The sequence below is a fragment of the Pristiophorus japonicus genome, unplaced genomic scaffold, assembly GCF_044704955.1.
Source record: "Pristiophorus japonicus isolate sPriJap1 unplaced genomic scaffold, sPriJap1.hap1 HAP1_SCAFFOLD_1400, whole genome shotgun sequence".
Taxonomy (NCBI): domain Eukaryota; kingdom Metazoa; phylum Chordata; class Chondrichthyes; family Pristiophoridae; genus Pristiophorus; species Pristiophorus japonicus.
Genome location: NW_027251072.1, coordinates 1 through 22,868, shown reverse-complemented (window position 1 = coordinate 22,868; position 22,868 = coordinate 1). Strand labels below are relative to the sequence as shown.

At 52.2% G+C, this 22,868-nt stretch overlaps 1 protein-coding gene across 1 annotated transcript; it reads right to left on the bottom strand.

Moving 5' to 3' along the window:
• Nucleotides 1-447: 447 nt before the first annotated feature.
• Nucleotides 448-21,136, bottom strand: LOC139242639 (netrin-G1-like). The gene is made up of 7 exons (XM_070870442.1): nt 20,505-21,136; nt 17,736-17,908; nt 16,226-16,255; nt 14,182-14,247; nt 13,058-13,225; nt 2,719-2,853; nt 448-677 (listed from the first exon to the last, which is right to left on the bottom strand). The coding sequence occupies exons 1-7, from the start codon at nt 21,134-21,136 to the stop codon at nt 448-450; spliced, it is 1,434 nt and encodes a 477-aa protein (XP_070726543.1).
• Nucleotides 21,137-22,868: the final 1,732 nt, after the last annotated feature.

Here is a 22,868-nt window from a genome sequence, read left to right as displayed (position 1 = left end):
CTCACCAATATTTATCCCTTGACCAACATCACTAAAACAGGTTGTCTGGTCATTATCACATTGCTGTTTGTTGAGAAAGTCCTTCATTGTCTGTTAGGTGCTTTGGGCTATCCTGAGGGGGTGAAAGGCGATGTAGAAATGCAAGTCCTTTCTTTCTTTCTTTGTCCCAAAGCTGGACATGGGCCGAGCAGCTGGCGATTACAGAATGAATATTAGCAGCTGCCTGGGCCCCGCGGGGAGTCCGAGAGTCCAGTCCCCACTGACTGCCCATTCCTTCCGGCCTCTCATATCCAGTCGGGCTGGGTGGGCTCCGGCCTCGGTTCCACTTTGCCTTTCCCAGGGGTGGGAGCGGGTGAGGGGAGCGTGTTTTACCGGCGACGCAGTAAACGCTGGATTCTCCTGCACTCTTCGCACCTTCCCGTGAGCGGCCATGGCGCTGGAAGCCGGTCAGAGCGGCGGGCGGCCATTAGCGGCGGTTAGCAGCGCAGTCAGCGACAGCAGCACCCGGTGTAAGGTGGGGTCCCGCGGGGATTGGGAGACACACCCTCCCACTTCCTCCCCACACTGGCCTTTCTCACACAGGAGCCCGGTGTAGGGAGCGGGGCACACACACCTCCCATTGTCCTCACACACTCCTCCGTTCTCACACCGCGTCAGAAAGTTATCGCACACGCCCGCTGCAAGAGGTCAGAGAAAAGAAAGGTCAGGTCATAGAAACTCTCCCACGTTACAGATTGTTCCAATTGTCTCTCACTTTTACAACAACTTGCATTTATATAGTATCTTAATCGTAATAAAACGTCCCAAGGTGCTTCACAGGTTATCAGACAAAATTTAACACCGAGACACAAAAGGAGATATTAGGACAGGGGACCAAAAGCTTGGCCCAAGAAGTCGGGTTTAAGGATTGTCTTATAGGAGGAGCGAGAGGTGGAGAGGTTTAGTGAGTGAAATCCAGAGCTTCGGGCCCAGGCAGCTGAAGGCACGGCCGCATATGGTTGAGCGATTAGAGTTGGGGATATGCAAGAGGACAGAACTGGAGAAGCACAGAGTTCGTGGAGGATTATGTGGCTGGAGGGGTTTACAGAGATAGGGAGGCTTATGAGGCTGGATGAGGTTACAGAGATAGGAAGGGGTGTAGGGCTGAAGGAGATTACAGAGATAGGGAGGAGTGTAGGGCTGGAGGGGGTTAGAGAGTTAGGGAGGAGTGTAGGGCTGGAGGGGGTTACAGAGATAGGGAGGGGCGTAGGGCAGGAGGGGGTTACCGAGATAGGGAGGGGTGTTGGGCTGGAGGAGGTTACAGAAATAGGGAGGGCTGGAGGGGGTTATTGAGATAGGGAGGGGTGTAGGGCTGGAGGGGGTTACAGAGATAGGGAGGGGTGTAGGTCTGGTGAGGTTACAGAGATAAGGAGGTGTGTGGGGCTGGAGGAGGTTACAGAGATAGGGAGGGGTGCAGGGCTGGTGGAGGTTACAGAGAGAGGGAGGGGTGTAGGGCTGGAGGGGTTTACAGATATAGGGAGGGGTGTAGGGCTGGAGAAGGTTACAGAGATAGGGAGGGGTGTAGGGCTGGAGGAAGTTACAGAGATAGGGAGGGGTGTAGGGCTGGAGAAGGTGACAGAGATAGGGAGGGTTGTAGCATGGAGGAGGTTACAGAGATAGGGAGGGTTGTAGGATGGAGGAGGTTACAGAGATAGGGAGGGTTGTAGGATGGAGGGGGTTACAGAGATAGGGAGGGGTGTCAGGCTGGAGGGGGTCACAGAGATAGGGAGGGTTGTAGGATGGAGGAGGTTACAGAGATATTGGGGTATGTGGCCATGGAGGGATTTGAACACAAACATAAGAATTTTAAATTCGAGGCATTGCCAGACTGGGAGCCAATGAGGATCAGCGAGCACAGGGGGGATGGGTGAACAGGACTTGGTGCAAATTAGGATGGGATTAAATATTGAGGCTGAGACTGAGGATTAAATTCTGTGTCCAATTATTCTGTCTAATTCTGGGCACATTAGGAAGGATGTCAAGGCCTTGGAGAGGGAGCAGAGAAGATTTACAGGAATGATACTGGGGATGTGGAGAGTTATGTGGAGAGACTGGAAAAGCTGGGATTCTTCTCCTTCGAGCAGAGAAGGTTAAAGGGAGATTTAATAGTGGTGTTCACAATTATGAAAGGTTTTTGATCGAGTAAATAAGTAGAAGCTGTTTCCAGGGGCAGGAGAGTCAGGGACCAGAGGTCACAGGTTGAAGGTAATTGGCAAAGGACCAGAGGGGAGATGGGAAGAGTTTATTTACGCAGCGAGTTGTTGTGATCTGGAATGCGCTGCCTGAAAGGGCGGTGAAAGCAGATTCAATCGTAACTTTCAAAAGAGAATTGGATAAATATTTGAAAAGGAAAGATGTGCAGGTCGATTGGGAAAGAGCAGTGAGTTGGACTAAATGGATCGCTCTTTCAAAGAGCCAACACAGGCCCGATGGGCCGAATGGCCTCCTTCTGTGCTGTCTGATTCTATGACCCGCCCTCATTGAACTCCAGGCCTCCCTTTGCGAGGAGCTGTGCCACTAATTGAGTGGCAGGTGATGGGAGAGTCCAGGGGGATTCACTCACTAAAAACCTCTGTGTTTCCCCCCACGGTATCTCTGCTATCGGATACTCTGCTGACCCTGACACCCAGAAGCCGGGGCGGAGTGAGGGGAGGGGCTGGTGCTGGAACGGTTACTTACCTCGACAGCCCCTGTGCCAGTTATATCCGGGCAGGCACCTGTCACACTTGGGCCCTGTCGCCCCCTCCTTACAGTCACAATATCCCGTGTCATTACAGCGATGGTGGAGCGAGCCATCAGGGTGACACTCACAGTCTGCAGAAACAAGACAACACACACACTGCACACGGCTGTTCCCAATAAATACAGCGACACAACCTCAGCGACAGGAATGAGTGCGAGCCGGGACAAGGGAGCCTCAGACTGTGGGGTTGAAACAAGTCTCCAACACTTTACAAACAGCTTCAATCCTCCACACACTGACTGCACACGGCCCGTGTTCCACTCCCTGGGGCGACTGCACAGAATTAACGCAGGTTAACAAGGCAAGAAAAAACAAGCCAGGTTCATCAATAGAGGATAGAATGCACAAGCACAGAAGTGATGTAAAACTTGTATCGAACCTTGGTTCGACCGTACTTGGAGCACTGGGCACAGTTCTGGTCTCCGTATTATAAAAAGGACAGAGAGGCACTGGAGAAGGTACAAAGTAGATTTACAAGGATGATACCAGAACTGAGACATTGTACCTATCAGGAAAGGCTGACCAGGCTGGGGCTCTTTGCTGGGAAAGAGAAGACTGAGGGGTGACCTGATCGAGGTCTTTAAAATTGTGAAGCGGTTTGATAGGGTGGACGTAGAGAAGATGATTCCACTTGTGGGGAGTCAAAAACTCCGGTCATAAATATAAGATCATCACTAATAAATCCAATAAGGAATGGAGGAGAAACTTCTTTATCCAGAGAATGGAACTCACTACCACAGGGAATGATTGAGGCGAATAGTATCGATGCATTTAAGGGGAAGCGAGATAAACACATGAGGGCGAAAGGAATAGAAGGATATGCTGATAGGGTGAGATGAAGAGGGGTGGGAGGAGGCTCGTGTGGAGCATAAACACCGGCATGGAGCGGTTGGGCCGAATGGCCTGTTTCAGTGCTGCACATTCTGTGTAATTGTGTGTGTGGAGAATGGGAGGAGATGAGGAAATGGAGAGAGGGGATTGTTGGTGGACACTGGGGGGAGGGGTAACATTGAGCAGAGGGAAGCAACGCTGCTACGATGCAGGATGGTCGTTTACCGAGAATACAAACTGTCATGTATTCAACTGTCATTGTAACCCAGGTATAAGCTGACCTAAGTTGTACACCTTGAGAACACTGACCACAGGGGGCGAACTTGTGGGAGTCACTCCTAACCTGGACATTCCAGTATAAAAGGGGAAGCTCCACCCACCGTCTGTCTCTTGAGGTCTTGGTAATAAAGGTAACTGGTCACAGGGTAACCTTTTCTCAAGTATGGGCCTTGTGTACATTTATACTGTATAGTAAGGACATATTATTGGCAACGAGAAACTGGGATTTAAACCACGCGAGCATGGCCACTAGCAGCACAGAAAAGAGTTACTGTGTTGGTGATGATTGGGACGACTTTATTGAGAGACGATAGCTAAGTTTTGTCACTAAGGAATGGTTGGGACAGGATTCAGCCGACAAATGCAGGGCTCATCTCCTGACTGTTTGTGGATCCAGAATGTACTCCCTGATGAAGGACCTTCTAGTGCCAGAGAAGCCGGCGGATAAGACTTTGCAAGAGCTCAATAAGTTGATCGGGGAACACCTTAAACCAGCGAGCAGCATGCACATGGCGAGACACCGGTTTTACACGCACCGGCGGCAAGAAGGGCAAAGTGTTCCAGACTTCGTGGCAGATCTCTGACGACTGGCGAGCCTATGTAAGTTCCCAGATGCATGCAGAGCGGAGATGCTGTGAGACTTTTTTAGTGAGGGCATCGGGCATGCTGGGGTTTTCAGTAAACTGATTGAGACCAAAGACTTGACCTTGGAAGTGGCGGCTCTGATAGCCCAGACAATTATCTCAGGGGAGGAAGAGACTAGAATGATTTATGGCAAAAATCTTGGCTCAAATGCGGCAAATGACCAAGGACTCAACATTGTTAATGCGGCACACAGTTCTCGAGGCAGACAAGGACAATCAGACATGCCCCAGCATGTAGTCGAACCCAAAGGGGGAATTCAACAGAGACAATGGCTAGCTGAATGGCGATTCAGGCCATCGCAATGGACAATGTGCGGCCAGTAATGGGTTCATCAATACCTGTTAATGGTGCTCTTAAGGACAGTTACAGAGACAGTCAGAGATGATCGACTGGTAATGGATCTTTTGTTTCCAACAATGGAGCCTCCAGCTCATGCTGGAGGTGTGGAAGCAAACACCCAGCCAGAGCTTGCAGGTATCAGCAATATACCTGCAGAAACTGCAACATCAGCGGTCACTTGGCGCATATGTGCAGGAAGCCTGCAGCCAGGTTGCTGTACGAGGAGGACGGACCCGATGTAAGCCCTACGAAGCCAAATGAATACTGGGGGAAATCACTGGAAGCTGAAGTTCAGCGAGTTCAGGTGGAGCACAGATACAGTTCATACACCAGGACGCCACCGATAATGATGAAAGTGCTCCTCAATGGCATCCCAATATTAACGGAGCTAGACACGGGGGCCAGCCAGTTCCTGATGAGTATCAAACAGTTCGAAAGGTTGTGGGTCTCCAAGCCCAGGAGGCCAAAATTATTGCCGATTGACGCACTGCTACGGACATATACAAAGGAGATCATTCCGGTGCTAGGCAGCACCACGGTAGCCATGACCCACAAAGATTCGGAGAACAGGTTGCCACTCTGGATTTTCCCAGGGGACGGTCCCGCACTACTGGGGAGGAGTTGGCTTGCTCTCATGAACTGGAAATGGGCGATGTCAATGCAATTTCTTCTGTGGAGCGAGTATCATTCTCACAGGTCCTGCACAAATTTGACTTATTATTTCAACCCAGCATCGGCACTTTCATGGGGACCAAGGTAGTGATTCACATAAACCCGGACGCCAGGCCAGTATACCACAAGGCCAGAGCGTTGCCGTACGTGATGCGGAAAAAGATAGAATGCGAATTAGACCGCCTGCTGAGGGAAGGCATCATCTCGCCAGTCGAATTCAGTGACTGGGTGAGCCCAATCGTGGCAGTGCTCAAGGCGGATGGGTCGGTCAGGATATGTGGCGATTACAAGGCCACCATCAATCGGGTATCAGTCCAAGATCAGTACCCGCTACCGAGAGTGGAGGACCTCTTTGCGACGCTATCCAGTGGCAAACTTTCTTCAAAATTGGACCTGACCTCAGCTTACATGACCCAGGAGCTGGCGAGTGAGTCAAAGAAGCTGACCACAATCACGACACACAATGGGTTGTTTGAGTATAACAGATGTCCGTTCGGGATTCATTCGGCCGCCGCGACCTTTCAGCGAAATATGGAAAGCCTCCTCAAGTAAATTCCAAGGACAGTGGTCTTTCAAGATGACATCCTCATCACGGGTATTGAAGAACACCTCCACAACCTGGAGGAGGTGCTACGCAGACTGGACCAGGTCGGGCTGCGACTTAAAAAAGCGAAGTGCATCTTCTTAGCTACAGAGGTAGAATTCCTCGGGAGGAGGGTGGCAGCAGACGGGATCAGACCTACTGCGTCCAAAACGGAAACGATCCAGGGAGCCATAACACGACGGAACTGCATTCGTTCCTGGGGCTCCTGAACTATTTTGGGAACTTTCTTCCCAAATTGAGCACGCTGTTAGAGCCGCTACACGTGCTCCTACACAAAGGTCGTGATTGGGTCTGGGGGGACAGCCAGGAAAAGGCTTTTGATGGAGCACGCAATTTGTTGTGCTCTAAAAAACTGTTAACGTTATATGACCCGTGTAAGAAACTAATTTTAACGGGTGATGCGTCATCCTATGGGGTCGTGTGTATGTGGCAGCATGTGAATGCCAATGGTCAGTTACAGCCGGTAGCTTATGCCTCTATAAGTCTGTCGCAGGCAGAAAGGGGTTACGGGATGGTAGAAAAGGAAGCACAAGCATGTGTATATGCAGTAAAAAAAATGCATCAGTATCTGTTTGGCAGGAAATTTGAGCTGGAGACAGATCACAAACCACTAACATCCCTTTTGGCCGACAACAAGGCCATAAATGCGAATGCATCAGCCTGCATAAAGAGGTGGGCACTCACGTTAGCCGCCTATGACTACACAATTTGACACAGACCAGGCACTGAAAACTGCGCCGATGCACTCAGCACGATCCCACTAGCCACCACTGAGGGGACAGCTGAGCATGATGCTGAGATGGTCATGGCTGATGAAGCTTTCGAAAGCGAAGGCTCACCTGTGACAGCCCATCAGATTAAGTTCTGGACAAATAAAGACCCGCTACTGTCTTTAGTTAAGAAATGTGTCCTGAATGGGGACTGGGCAGCCACGTACGGGGCATGCCCTGAGGAGTTTAAACCGTTTCATAGGTGCAAGGATGAACTCTTGATTCAGGCCGATTGCCTACTGTGGGGAAACCGAGTAGTCATGCCCCCGAAGGGCAGAGAGGTGTTTATCAGAGAACGACACAATGAGCACCCGGGCATTGTCATGACGCAGCCAAGGAAGCCCCCCTTAGCCCTGGTCCTGGCTCGCCAAGCCATGGTCACACATCCATGTGGACTACGTAGGTCCTTTCATGGGAAAAATGCTTTTGGTTGAAGTAGACGCTTACTCCAAATGGATTGAGTGTGGATTTTAAATTGAAGCACATCCTCTGCCACGGTAGAAAGTCTATGGGCAATATTTGCTGCCCATGGTCTACCGAACGTCTTGGTCAGCAACAATGGCCCGTACAAGTACTGAATTCCAGGACTTCATGGCAGGCAATGGAATCAACCATGTCAGAATGGAATCGTTCAAGCCGACCTCAAATGGCCAGGCGGAACGAGCAGTGCAGATAATCAAACAGGGGATGCTCAGAATCCAAGGGGGTTCCCTACAAAGCTGCTTATCACGTCTCCTGTTGGCCAATAGATCCCGACCACACTCGCTCACAGGGGTTCCACCTGCAGAGCTGCTAATGAAAAGGACGCTCAAAACCAGGTTATCCTTATACACCCTACTATGAAAGAAATTGTTGAGAGCAGGCGTCAGTCACAATGTGACTACCATGACAGGAATGCGAGGGCACGATGTATTGATGTCAATGACTCTGTTTTTGTCCTTAATTACGCTGCAAGGCCCAAATGGCTTGCAGGCACTGTGATTGCCAAAGAGGGGAATAGGGTTCTGGCAGTTAAACTTACCAATGGACAAATCTGCCGCAAACACGTGGATCAAACTAAAAGGAGGTTCAGCAACACCATAGAAGAAGCAGAGGAAGAACACGACGTAGAGTTTACTCCACCACAGGTGACCGAAAACCGGAATCAAGTGGAGGAGAGCCCAGTCACTGTGGGCAGTCCAGACAGGCTTGAGGCACCGCAAACAGCAGACACTCAGGCCAGTGCCCAACAACTGGAGCCCCAACTCAGGCGCTCTACAAGGGAGCGCAAACCACCAGAGAGACTTAACCTGTGATCCCAATAAGACTTTGGGGGGAGGTGATGTCATGTATTCAATTATCATTGTGACCCATGTACAAGCTGACCTAAGTTGTACACTTTGAGAACACAGACCACAGGGGGCGGACTTGTGGGAGACACTCCTAACCTGGACTTTCCGGTATAAATGGGGAAGCTCCACCCACCGTCTGTCTCTTGAGGTCTTGGCAATAAAGGTAACTGGTCACAGAGTGACCTTCTCTCATGTATGGGCCTCGTGTGCATTTATACTGTACAGTAAGGACATATTACAAACAACATACAAATTCCTGAAAAACAATGGAGACAGGGAGGCAACGATTATATCGTCAAAACACAGAGCTTTCAATATACGTCAACACAGCTTGGGCCAGGCCTCATCGCTAGGGAAAGCCTGGGCCAGGCCTCATCGCTTGGGAAAGCCTCGCCAGATCTCATCGCTGGGAAAGATTGGGTTGGGGCCAAGTCACTGGGGAAAGGTTGGGTCAGAGTCTAGTCACTGGGGAAAGGTTGGGTCGGGGTCTAGTCACTGGGGAAAGGTTGAGTCGGGGTCCAGTCACTGGGGAAAGGTTGGGTCGGGGTCTAGTCACTGGGGAAAGGTTGAGTCGGGGTCTAGTCACTGGGGAAAGGTTGAGTCGGAGTCTAGTCACTGGGGAAAGGTTGGGTCGGGGTCTAGTCACTGGGGAAAGGTTGAGTCGGGGTCTAGTGACTGGGGAAAGGTTGAGTCGGGGTCCAGTCACTGTGGAAAGGTTGAGTCGGGGTCCAGTCACTGGGGAAAGGTTGGGTCGGGGTCTAGTCACTGGGGAAAGGTTGAGTCGGGGTCCAGTCACTGGGGAAAGGTTGGGTCGGGGTCTAGTCACTGGGGAAAGTTTGGGTCGGGGCATAGTCACTGGGGAAAGGTTGGGTCGGGGTCGAGTCACTGGGGAAAGGTTGAGTCAGGACCTAGTCACTGGGGAAAGGTTGGTTCGGGGTCCAGTCACTGGGGAAAGGTTGAGTCAGGACCTAGTCACTGGGGAAAGGTTGGGTCGGGGTCCAGTCACTGGGGAAAGGTTGAGTCAGGACCTAGTCACTGGGGAAAGGTTGGTTCGGGGTCTAGTCACTGGGGAAAGGTTGGGTCGGGGTCTAGTCACTGGGGAAAGGTTGGGTCGGGGTCTAGTCACTGGGGAAAGGTTGGGTCAGGGTCTAGTCACTGGGGAAAGGTTGAGTCAGGACCTAGTCACTGGGGAAAGGTTGGGTCGGGGTCTAGTCACTGGGGAAAGGTTGGGTCGGGGTCTAGTCACTGGGGAAAGGTTGGGTCGGGGTCTAGTCACTGGGGAAAGGTTGGGTCGGGGTCTAGTCACTGGGGAAAGGTTGGGTCGGGGTCTAGTCACTGGGGAAAGGTTGGGTCGGGATCTAGTCACTGGGGAAAGGTTGGGTCGGGGTCTAGTCACTGGGGAAAGGTTGGGTCGGGGTCTAGTCACTGGGTAAAGGTTGGATCGGGGCCTAGTCTCTGGGGAAAGGTTGGGTCGGGGTCTAGTCACTTGGTAAAGGTTGGGTCGGGGCCCAGTCACTGGGGAAATGTTGGGTCGGGGTCTAGTCACTGGGGAAAGGTTGGGTCGGGGTCTAGTCTCTGGGGAAAGGTTGGGTCGGGGCCCAGTCACTGGGGAAATGTTGGGTCGGGGTCTAGTCACTGGGGAAAGGTTGGATCGGGGCCTAGTCTCTGGGGAAAGGTTGGGTCGGGGCCCAGTCACTGGGGAAATGTTGGGTCGGGGTCTAGTCACTGGGGAAAGGTTGGGTCGGGGTCTAGTCTCTGGGGAAAGGTTGGGTCGGGGCCCAGTCACTGGGGAAAGGTTGGGTCAGGGTCTCGTCACTTGGGAAAGATTGAGTCGGGGCCTAGTCACTGGGGAAAGGTTGGGTCGGGGTCTAGTCACTGGGGAAAGGTTGGGTCGGGGTCTAGTCACTGGGGAAAGGTTGGGTCGGGGTTCTAGTCACAGGGGAAAGTTTGGGTCGGGGTCTAGTCACTGGGGAAAGGTTGGGTCGGGGTCTAGTCACTGGGGAAAGGTTGGGTCGGGGTCTAGTCACTGGGGAAAGGTTGAGTCAGGACCTAGTCACTGGGGAAAGGTTGGGTCGGGGTCTAGTCACTGGGGAAAGGTTGGGTCGGGGTCTAGTCACTGGGGAAAGGTTGGGTCGGGGTCTAGTCACTGGGGAAAGGTTGGGTCGGGGTCTAGTCACTGGGGAAAGGTTGGGTCGGGATCTAGTCACTGGGGAAAGGTTGGGTCGGGGTCTAGTCACTGGGGAAAGGTTGGGTCGGGATCTAGTCACTGGGGAAAGGTTGGGTCGGGGTCTAGTCACTGGGGAAAGGTTGGGTCGGGGTCTAGTCACTGGGGAAAGGTTGGGTCGGGGTCTAGTCACTGGGGAAAGGTTGGGTCGGGATCTAGTCACTGGGGAAAGGTTGGGTCGGGGTCTAGTCACTGGGGAAAGGTTGGGTCGGGGTCTAGTCACTGGGGAAAGGTTGGGTCGGGATCTAGTCACTGGGGAAAGGTTGGGTCGGGGTCGAGTCACTGGGGAAAGGTTGGGTCGGGATCTAGTCACTGGGGAAAGGTTGGGTCGGGGTCTAGTCACTGGGGAAAGGTTGGGTCGGGGTCTAGTCACTGGGTAAAGGTTGGATCGGGGCCTAGTCTCTGGGGAAAGGTTGGGTCGGGGTCTAGTCACTGGGTAAAGGTTGGGTCGGGGCCCAGTCACTGGGGAAATGTTGGGTCGGGGTCTAGTCACTGGGGAAAGGTTGGGTCGGGGTCTAGTCTCTGGGGAAAGGTTGGGTCGGGGCCCAGTCACTGGGGAAATGTTGGGTCGGGGTCTAGTCACTGGGGAAAGGTTGGATCGGGGCCTAGTCTCTGGGGAAAGGTTGGGTCGGGGCCCAGTCACTGGGGAAAGGTTGGGTCGGGGCCCAGTCACTGGGGAAAGGTTGGGTCAGGGTCTCGTCACTTGGGAAAGATTGAGTCGGGGCCTAGTCACTAGGGAAAGGTTGGGTCGGGGTCTAGTCACTGGGGAAAGGTTGGGTCGGGGTCTAGTCACTGGGGAAAGGTTGGGTCGGGGTTCTAGTCACAGGGGAAAGTTTGGGTCGGGGTCTAGTCACTGGGGAAAGGTTGGGTCGGGGGTCTAGTCACTGGGGAAAGGTTGGATCGGGGTCGAGTCACTGGGGAAAGGTTGGGTCGGGGCCGAGTCACTGGGGAAAGGTTGGGTCGGGGTCTAGTCACTGGGGAAAGTTTGGGTCGGGGTCTAGTCACTGGGGAAAGGTTGGGTCGGGGCCTAGTCACTGGGGAAAGGTTGGGTCGGGGTCTAGTCACTGGGGAAAGGTTGGGTCGGGGTCTCGTCACTGGGGAAAGGTAGGGTCGGGGTCTAGTCACTGGGGAAAGGTTGAGTCGGGGTCTCGTCACTGGGGAAAGGTTGAGTCGGGGTCGAGTCACTGGGTAAAGGTTGGGTCGGGGTCTAATCACAGCGGAAAGGTTGGGTCAGGGCCCAGTCACTGGGGAATGGTTGGGTCAGGGCCTAGTCACTGGGGAAAGGATGAGTCGAGGTCTAGTCACTGGGGAAAGGTTGGGTCGGGGTCTAGTCACTGGGGAAAGGTTGGGTCGGGGTCTAGTCACTGGGGAAAGGTTGGGTCGGGGTCTAGTCTCTGGGGAAAGGTTGGGTCGGGGTCTAGTCACTGGGGAAAGGTTGGGTCGGGGTCTAGTCACTGGGGAAAGGTTGAGTCGGGGTCTAGTTACTGCGGAAAGGTTGGGTCGGGGTCTAGTCACTGGGGAAAGGTTGAGTCGGGGTCTAGTTACTGGGGAAAGGTTGGGTCGGGGTCTAGTCACTGGGGAAAGGTTGTGTCGGGGTCTAGTCACAGGGGAAAGGTAGGGTCGGGGCCTAGTCTCTGGGGAAAGGTTGAGTCGGGGCCTAGTCTCTGGGGAAAGGTTGGGTCGGGGTCTAGTCACTGGGGAAAGGTTGGGTCGGTGTCTAGTCACTGGGGAAAGGTTGGGTCGGGGTCTAGTCACTGGGGAAAGGTTGGCTCGGGGCCTAGTCTCTGGGGAAAGGTTGGGTCGGTGCCCAGTCACTGGGGAAATGTTGGATCGGGGTCTAGTCACTGGGGAAAGGTTGGGTCGGGGCCTAGTCACTGGGGAAAGGTTGAGTCGAGGTCTAGTCACTGGGGAAAGGTTGAGTCGAGGTCTAGTCAGTGGGGAAAGGTTGGGTCGGGGTCTAGTCACAGGGGAAAGGTTGGATCGGGGTCTGGTCACAGGGGAAAGGTTGGGTCGGGGCCTCGTCACTGGGGAAAGGTTGAGTCGAGGTCTAGTCACTGGGGAAAGGTTGAGTCGAGGTCTAGTCACTGGGGAAAGGTTGGGTCGGGGTCTAGTCACTGGGGAAAGGTTGGGTCGGGGTCTAGTCACTGGGGAAAGGTTGAGTCGAGGTCCAGTCACTGGGGAAAGGTTGAGTCGAGGTCCAGTCACTGGGGAAAGGTTGGGTCGGGGTCTAGTCACTGGGGAAAGGTTGAGTCGGGGTCTAGTCACAGGGGAAAGGTTGGGTCGGGGTCTAGTCACTGGGGAAAGGTTGGGTCGGGGACTAGTCACTGGGGAAAGGTTGGGTCGGGGTCTAGTCACTGGGGAAAGGTTGAGTCGGGGTCTAGTCACTGGGGAAAGGTTGAGTCGGGGTCTAGTCACTGGGGAAAGGTTGGATTGAGGCTGGTCACTGGGGAAAGAGGGGCTGATTTCCGACGCACTTTGCTCAGCCCTATTGAAGGTATTTTCTTTGTTTCTTTATCTTGTTTTGGGCTGAAAGCAGAAGGGTGAAAGAAGGAGAGAGCAGAGATTGTAACAGGAACTGACCTCGGCAAACGTGGTGGTGGTCCAGCTGTGCTGAAGGGTTTCGGTGGTAGCCCAGCTGACATAACTGGCAGTGTCGGCCTCTCGTGTTGTGCTTACAGCTCACGCAAATGGCGGTGGTGAGCAGCTCGAGGTAACTGCACCGGTTCGAATGGCCGAAGCATTCGCAGGCTTGCAGGGAAAAGACAGAGAGTGTAGACGGGACACAGACAGTTTGCAGACTGTGAGAGGGTCACATGCTGCAGGAATGAGAGGTGGGGAGGAAATGGCTGGAATGGGAGGGAGGGAGGGAACACTGAGGCTTTTAGCTGTGAGGGGAAAACATCAGACTCCTGGCTAGTTACGGTTTGCATTGAATCAGGCAGATGGCAATGGATGGTCCCAATCCCAGGTTATAGATTCTGTGCCGGGTTTTACACAGCACTGCCAAGTTAGGGGCCTTTCAACTGTGGCTCAGTGGGCAGCACGTTCGCCTCGGAGTCAGAAGGTCATCGGTTCAAGTCCCATTCCAGAGATTTGAGCCCATAATCCAGACTGACGCTCCCAGTGCAGTACTGAGGGAGTGGTGCACTGTCGGAAGGGCAGTTCTGAGGGAACGCTGCAGTGTCGGAGGGGCAGTTCTGAGGGAGCACTGTGCTGTCGGAGGGGCAGTACTGAGTGAGTGCTGCACTGTCGGAGGGGTAGTACTGAGAGAGCGCTGCACTGTCGAATGGGCAGTCCTGAGGAATTGCTGCACTGATGGAGGGGCAGTACTGAGGGAGTGCTGCACTGTGTGAGGGGGAGTACTGAGGGAGTGCTGCACTGTGTGAGGGGGAGTACTGAGGGATTGCTTCACTGTGTGAGGGGCAGTACTGAGGGAGTGCTGCACTGTGCGAGGGGCATTACTGAGGGATTGCTGCACTGCCGGAGTGGTTGTACTGAAAGACTGCTGCACTGCCAGAGGGACAGTACTGAGGGAGTGCTGCACTGTCGGAGGGACAGTACTGAGGGAACACTGCACTGTTTGAGGGGCAGTACTGAGGGATTGCTGCCCTGCCGGAGGGGCAGTCCTGAAGGAACAATATATAAATGAAAATCCTTGCTTTCTCATGTGCTCTGAGCCAGACGCGGTGTTTGAGAGCTCCTACCTTGCTCTGGGGTCGTGACCTCTAGTGATGAGTTTCTTGGCCGTGTGCGACCGAGCTTTGGGTCAGCTGCATATGTCAGGAGAAATCAGCAATTATTAATCCCAGCTGGAGAACACGCGTTCTGAACAGAACATCTGTACTGTACGCACACACATCGAGTGGACACTGTCCAGGATGGCAGGAGTATCCGAGAGACAAGCAAACAGACATTTCCATCTCCGCTACACCGCCAATCAGACAGAAACTCACACCGAGACTCGGGAGGAGATATTAGGACAGGTGACCAAAAGCTCGGTCAAAGTGGTAGGTTTTAAGGAGATTCTTAAAGGAGCAGAGAGAGGTGGTGCGGAGACGTTTAGGGAGGGAATTCCAGAGCTTCGGGCCCAGGCAGCTGGAGGCTTGGGAAGGCGTTAGGGATGGAGAAGGTTACAGAGATAGGGAGGGTTGTAGGGTGGGAGGGGGTAATAGAGATAGGGAGGGTTGTAGGGTGGGAGGGGGTTATAGAGATAGGGAGGGGTGTAGGGTGGGAGGAGGTTACAGCGATAGGGAGGGGTGTAGGGTGTGAGGGGGTTATAGAGATAGGGAGGGCTGTAGGGTGTGAGGCTTTACTGATAGGGAGGGGTGGGGCCACGGAGGGATTTGAACGCGAGGTTGAGAATTATAAATTGGAGGCGTTGCTGGACCGGGAGCCAATGTCGGATCAATCAATCACTTCCCCGGGTCTACTCACTGCCCGGCTGTCACTCCAACCGGATCGATGGATAATTAGTGGGAATCTGGTCCGCGGAAAGATGATTAAATGGGGTGAGGCCGTGACAGGCTGTTATTGTGGGATTACGGTATATTGAGGGTTTGTACCTGGGTAGCAAAGGAGCATGTTTGGGGTCAAAATGTAACGTTTCATAGACCCCCAGTCTCGGTCAGTGTGGTGGGTTATGGTCACTCCTGGTCAGTGTGGGGCGTTTTGATCACTCCCGGTCAGTGTGGAGAGTTATGGTCACTCCTGGTCAGTGTGGGGAGTTATGGTCACTCCCGGTCAGTGTGGGGAGTTATGGTCACTCCTGGTCAGTGTGGGGAGTTATGGTCACTCCTGATCAGAGAGTTATGGTCACTCCCGGTCAGTGTGGAGAGTTATGGTCACTCCCGGTCAATGTGGGGAGTTATGTTCACTCCCGGTCAGTGTGGAGAGTTATGGTCACTCCCGGTCAGTGTGGAGAGTTATGATCACTCCCGGTCAGTGTGGGGAGTTATGGTCACTCCCGGTCACTGTGGGGAGTTATGGTCACTCCCGGTCAGTGTGGGGAGTTATGGTCACTCCCGGTCAGTGTGGGGAGTTATGGTCACTCCCGGTCAGTGTGGGGAGTTATGGTCACTCCCGGTCAGTGTGGGGAGTTATGGTCACTCCCGGTCAGTGTGGGGAGTTATGGTCACTCTGCTCCCGGTCAGTCTGGGTGTTGGTTCGGGGTTGCGTTATGGCGGATGGTTTGGAATTACATGGACAGCATGTGAAGGGTTAAATAAACGGGAACAAGTTGATGTAAGATCCAGGAACAAAGAGGAACAGATTGAGGCCGAGACACTCACCCAGTTCCCATTCCTGCATCTGGGATAACGGGATTACAACACGTCCCCATTGATCTTGGCCTCAACCACCAAATGGATTTCTACAAATCTTCCCTCCACTTCCCACTGAACGTTCTCACTGAGACACAGTGAGAAGCATTTTCGTCTCAGCTAAGATGTCCGTCGTATATATTACATCTTCCCTGCTTTATATCTGCTGCACTGCTCGAGGAGATTATACTTTACTGCATAGATACACGGGCAAGCAGACTCCTGATCCCAGCCCTGTTCATACCTAATCTGCCTCACACTTTCATCTGTTCACACTCAGCCCCTGCTCACACTCAATCCCTGCTCACACCTACACCTGTTCCTCGCTCACTGAGCGACAAGGGAGGTTTGAGGGAATCGGATCATTCCCGATACAGAAATGAGCTCTGGGTCAGCAAGTCACAGGTCAGAGAGCATAGGTTCTACTTACGGCCACTCGCCACGGAGGGGTCAGGGAGGCCTGGAGAGGGAAACGGAAACAGAGTTAGAGAGACATCTGATTAACAATCTTTATCGATAAACACATTAACACAACCCATCACACGGAGTGTTCATCAGATCGACGTCACTCAAACTCACGAACAAGGAACTGATGGGGGATTGGCGTGCTGCATCCTCTGAGAGCTCACACCAGCCCTGTGTGAGACCAGGTAGAGTTGCTAAAGTGCTCCCATAAGATGAGTGTGAGAGTAGTACGTGGGGACGCTCCCACTACGTGCGATTAGTGTGTAAGTACGCAGGGTTAATACGTAAGGGCATCAGTGGTCACACACACCCCTCCCCCACTGCCCAGTCAGCTCACTATCTGGATATTGATCTCGGGACATTCCACACACAGCAGGCCACAGATGTCCCTCACAACCTTCACTTCCTGATCTGCTTCAGATATTGATTTCACAGAGGCTGATTCTCCTCTAACCTTCCCCAGCTGTTCCCCAGATGTTCATCCAGCTGTGAACATTCCATTCTCACATCAGTCTGCACCTCACTGCTGGCTCTGTATGTGTGGGTGTCCGGAGTGAGGTTTCAGCAAATTCAACCCCTGCGGCTATTACAACCTCACCCTCTACATAATGCCAGCGATCCCCCCTCGCTCACTGACCCCGACATTACATTGATAGAGGGCTTCAAAATGAGGAAGGGTTTTGATGGAGTGAATAAGGAGAAACTGTTTGCAGGGGCAGGAGGGTGGGGAACCCAAGGACACAGATTGAAGGTGATTGGCCAAAGACCCAGAGGGAGATGAGGATTATTTTTAGCAGCGAGTTGTTGTGCTCTGGAATGCGCTGCCTGAAAGGGCAGTGGGAGCAGATTCAATCGTAACTTTCAAAAGGGAGTTGGATAAATACTTGAAATGGCAACATTTGCAGGTCCATGGGGAAAGAGCGGGGAGTGGGACTAATTGGATAATCTTTCTTTCATTATTTTTTTCTTCGCTATATCTCTAATTCTTTCTCTCACTTTCCTTTTCTCTCTCTTTCCCTCTCTCTTACTTTCCGTCTCTCATTCTAACTTACTTTCTCTGCTTCTCTCTCTCCCTCTTTATCACTTTCTCTATGTCTCTGTTTCCCACTTTCTCTTTCTTTTTGTTTGTTCTCTCTTTCATTCTTTGCTTCTCTCTTTCTCTGTCTCTGTCTCTCTTTCTCCCCCCTTTTTCGCTCCCTCCCTCTGCCCTGCTCTCTCTCCCCTCTCCCTCTCGCTCCCCCCGCCCCCCGTCCCCAGTCCCCCCTCAGTGTGGAGCTGTGGGCACGGACCCTATCTCTGTCCCTGGCTCTGTCCAATCTCCCGCTGTGAGTCTCTGTTCCCACATGAACACAATGACAAAGATGGGTGGGTTGTATTTTGGAGTCGGTGCGTTGCCGGGAGTTGGGCTGAGAATGAAATGTGAAGGGAATCTGGTGCCGGCACTGAGCCGGGCTGGAGCAGCTCTGGTTACTCACAGACATTGGCCGTCCCTTTGGGGATTGGGAGGTACGAGCCTGCTCTCCACGCTCGGCCTTGAAAGCCTTTCTTGCATCTCCCGCAGTCCGGCCCCGTGGTGTTGTGCTCACACTCGCAACTCAGCTTCCCCTTCTCCCAGATACAGTTGTTGGCGTGAAGATTGCACTTACACCTGGCAAAAAACAATAGCAAGCTGGTTTCAAATAAGCTGAGCAGCCGGGTTAGACTGGGGACTGGCCGCTCCGCGAGTCTGCTCTCCCTTTCCCAGCTTCGCTCTGCAAACAGCAACATTTTTCTCCCACTTACTGCCTTTCAACCCAGGCGGCGGGTCAGTTTCTGGGTGTGTTTCCGCTGATTGACGATCAGATTCTGGGCAGCAACAAGAACACGTTAGGAGAGAGTTTCTGATCAGCTCCGGCCTTCCAGGCCCCTCAAAGGAAGAGCTTGCATTTATAGAGCGCCTCTCACAAGTTATTTCTTTACAACAACAACAATAAAACCTGGAACAACAACTTGAATTTATATCGCGCATTTAACTTGTAAAACGTCCCAAGGTGCTTCACAGGAGCGTAAATCAGATAAACTGACACCAGCCACTTAAGGAGATATTTGGACAGGTGACCAAAAACTTAGTCTGAGAGGTCAGTTTTCAGGAGCGTCTTAAGGGAGAATAGAGAGGTTGAGAAGTGGATATGTTTAGGGAGGGGATTCCAGAGCTTAGGGCCCAGGCAGCTGAAGGCACGGCCACCAATGGAGGGGCGAAGGGAGTGGGGGATGGACAAGAGGCCTGTGGTGGAGGAGAGCAGCGACCTCGGAGTGCTGTTCCTGGTGTTGGAGGACAGCAGAGATCTTGGAGGGCTGTAGCGTGGGAGGAGGTTACAGAGATAGGGAGGGGGAGAGGCCATGGAGGGATTTTTAGACAAGGATGAGATTTTGTTGTTGTTGTTGTTCAGGAAATGCGATTTGGAAAGGCACAAAGTGCTGTGACGGTCTCTGTACCGTGAAGCGTGAGAACGCTGGTCTCGGTGACTCTGTGCTAACAGCATCGAGCCGCTGTTTAACTCACTGAGAGGGTGAAGCTTCACAATCCGCAGATTGTATGTTGCACATTCAGCAAATTGTCAGTTCTGGGCACTGTATGCTGAACTAAGCAGATACCCAGACAGTTCCTTGGAGTCACATTAACGGCAGCGTAAACATTTTACTGCTCCTGTTCTCTAATTAGTGTCTGAAGATTGTCCTCGTCTAAAAGCTGGAACGAGCCTCCCAGAAGCTGAGTGTGGAATAATGAGGGAATGGCTCCGAGCCCTGGAGATTGTGTGATGGGAGAATGGGAACTCACTGACCCAGACTGAATATAGATCCAACACGAAGGAAGCCTTCAGTCACAATCAGTCATCGAATCAGGAAGGACTTGGATCGAGTAAATAATGAGCAACTGTTTCCAGTGGCAGTAGGGTCGGGGACCAGAGGTCAAAGGTTGAAGGTAATTGGTAGAAGACCCAGAGGGGAGATAAGGAGAGTTTGATCTGGAATGCGCTGCCTGAAAGGGCGGTGGGAGCAGATTCAATCGGAACTTTCAGAAGGGAATTGGATAAATACTTCAAGGGAAATATTTGCAGGGCTATGGGAAAAGAGTTGGGAGTGGGACCTATGGATATCTCTTTCAAAGTGCCGGCACAGGCCCGATGGTCTGAATGGCCTCCCCCTGTGTTGTGTGATCCTCTCACTCTCTGGATCACGTCAAACCTCCCCAGTTACCCAGCGCTCACATAGGAAAAGAAGGAGGCCATTCGGCCCCTCGAGCCTGCTCCGCCATTCAATGGGAACATGGCTGATCTGTGACCGAACTCCATTCACCCGCCTTTGCCCCACATCCCTCAATACCATTGGTTAATAAAATCTATTAATCTCAGATTTAAAATTAACAATTGATCTAACATCAACTGCCATTTGTGGAAAAGAATTCCAAACTTCGACCAACCTTTGTGTGTAGAACTGTTTCCTAATTTGACCCCTGAAAGGTCTGGCTCTAATTTATAGATTATGCCCCTACTCCAAGAATCCCCAACCAGGGAAATAGTTTCTCTCTATCTAACCTTTCAGTTCCCCTTAATATTTTGAAAACTTATCAAAACACCTTCTAAATTCTCGGGAACACAAACCTAGTTTATGTAATCTCTCCTCGTAATTAGATGTTGGCCCTGATAGACTGACCTTCAGATGTTCATTGAGATTGTGTGCCAGATGTTAACTCCGATATAGTGCCCTCCAGATAATAACTGATTGAGTGTCATGCCAGATGTTATACCTGATAGAGTATCCCAAATGTTAACTCTGATAGGGAACACCAGATATTTACCCTGATGGAGTATCACCAAGATGATAGACTGAGAATATCCCCCAGATGTTGCCCCTGATAGAGTTCCCCAGTTGTTGCCTTGATAGAGTGCCCCAGCTGTTGGCCTTGATAGAGTGTCCCCCAGATGTTGTCCTGTTGACGGCCCCCAGATGTTGGCCCTATGAGTGCCCCCCGATGTTGACCCTGTGAGTGCCCATCCAGATGTTGGCCCCATGCGTTACCCCCAGATGTTGGCCCTGTGAGTGCCCCCCGATGTTGACCCTGAGTGCCCATCCAGATGTTGGCCCTGTGCGTTACCCCCAAATGTTGGGTTTGTGAGTGCCCCAGATGTTGGCCTGACACGGCGCCCCCTGGGTGTGAAGTGTGGGGTCTGCGACTCTGGCCAGAAGGGGCGGGGAGCTCTCACCGGCCGCGAATGTCCAGGTTGGAGATGGCGTAGAAGTATTTGGAGTGGTTGTGCTGGTCAACACTGGTGGCCCCAGTGGCCGGCCGGAGCAGCCTGACCCGCAGGTCGGTCAGGGTGAAGAAGTCCCTCAGGTCCTTGGTGGTGTCCAGCTGGCCGTACAGCGAGGCCATGTCCTGGAGACCGGGCCCCCCAAACAGGGCAAAACGCTCCTGGATCTCGAAGCGGACCATCTTGTCCACCTTCCACACGTAGCCCCTGGAATACTCCTCCGTGCAGATGATATCTAGCACTGAGGCCGGGCTCAGATCCCGGGCGCTTCTCGGCTCCATCCCGAAGGAGGTGAGGCAGTCAGCCGCGTAGAACTGGTAGGGTTGCCACGTACGGCCGTGGTCCAGAGACTTCTCCAGGACCATCTGCTCCGGCCGGCCCGACTCGAAGGTGATGACTATGTCCTCGGTTAGCTCGATGGTCTTGCCCCAGGACAGAGTGATATTGATCAGGAGGGGCTCGGGGAAACTCCTCCAGGAGACGCTTTGCCAAAAGGTGTTGGGAATCCGCCCCTCATCATCCAGCATCAGCTCGGGCGGGTGTGCGAGCTCGGGCATGTGAGCATCACACTCGTTGTTGCACATGTACGGGTTCTCCTGGAAACAGAGACGGAACAACACAGGTTATGTGTTTGAGTGAGTGAGTGTGATAGAAACATAGAAACATAGAAACATAGAAAATAGGTGCAGGAGTAGACCATTCGGCCCTTTGAGCCTGCACCGCCATTCAATGAGTTCATGGCTGAACATGCAACTTCAGTACCCCATTCCTGCTTTCTCACCATACCGCTTGATCCCCCTAGTAGTAAGGACTTCATCTAACTCCTTTTTGAATATATTTAGTGAATTGGCCTCAACAACTTTCTGTGGCAGAGAATTCCACAGGTTCACCACTCTCTGGGTGAAGAAGTTTCTCCTCATCTCGGTCCTAAATGGCTTACCCCTTATCCTTAGACTGTGTCCCCTGGTTCTGGACTTCCCCAACATTGGGAACATTCTTCCTGCATCTAACCTGTCCAACCCCATCAGAATTTTAAACATTTCTATGAGGTCCCCTCTCATTCTTCTGAACTCCAGTGAATACAAGCCCAGTTGATCCAGTCTTTCTTGATAGGTCAGTCCCGCCATCCCGGGAATCAGTCTGGTGAACCTTCGTTGCACTCCCTCAATAGCAAGAATGTCCTTCCTCAGGTTTGGAGACCAAAACTGTACACAATACTCCAGGTGTGACCTCAGCAAGGCCCTGTACAACTGTAACAACACCTCCCTGCCCCTGTACTCAAATCCCCTCGCTATGAAGGCCAACATGCCATTTGCTTTCTTAACCACCTGCTGTACTGCATGTCAACCTTCAATGACTGATGTACCATGACACCCAGGTCTTGTTGCACCTCCCCTTTTCCTAATCTGTCACCATTCAGATAATAGTCTGTCTCTCTGTTTTTACCACCAAAGTGGATAACCTCACATTTATCCACATTATACTTCATCTGCCATGCATTTGCCCACTCACCTAACCTATCCAAGTCGATCTGCAGCATAATAGCATCCTCCTCGCAGCTCACACTGCCACCCAACTTAGTGTCATCCGCAAATTTGGAGATACTACATTTAATCCCCTCGTCTAAATCATTAATGTACAGTGTAAACAGCTGGGGCCCCAGCACAGAACCTTGCGGTACCCCACTAGTCACTGCCTGCCATTCTGAAAAGTCCCCATTTACTCCTACTCTTTGCTTCCTGTCTGACAACCAGTTCTCAATCCATGTCAGCACACTACCCCCAATCCCATGTGCTTTAACTTTGCACATTAATCTCTTGTGTGGGACCTTGTCGAAAGCCTTCTGAAAGTCCAAATATACCACATCAAATGGTTCTCCCTTTTGGAAACATCCTCTAAAAATTCCAGAAGATTTGTCAAGCATGAATTCCCTTTCACAAATCCATGCTGACTTGGACCTATCATGTCACCTTTTTCCAAATGCACTGCTATGACATCCTTAATAATTGATTCCATAATTTTACCCACAACCGATGTCAGGCTGACCGGTCTATAATTCCCTGTTTTCTCTCTCCCTCCTTTTTTAAAAAGTGGGGTTACATTGGCTACCCTCCACTCTATAGGAACTGATCCAGAGTCAATGGAATGTGACTGTCAATGCACCCGCTATTTCCAAGGCAACCTCCTTAGTCATAGACATAGACATAGAAAATAGGTGCAGGAGTAGGCCATTCAGCCCTTCTAGCCTGCACCGCCATTCAATGAGTTCATGGCTGAACATGCAACTTCAGTACCCCATTCCTGCTTTCTCGCCAT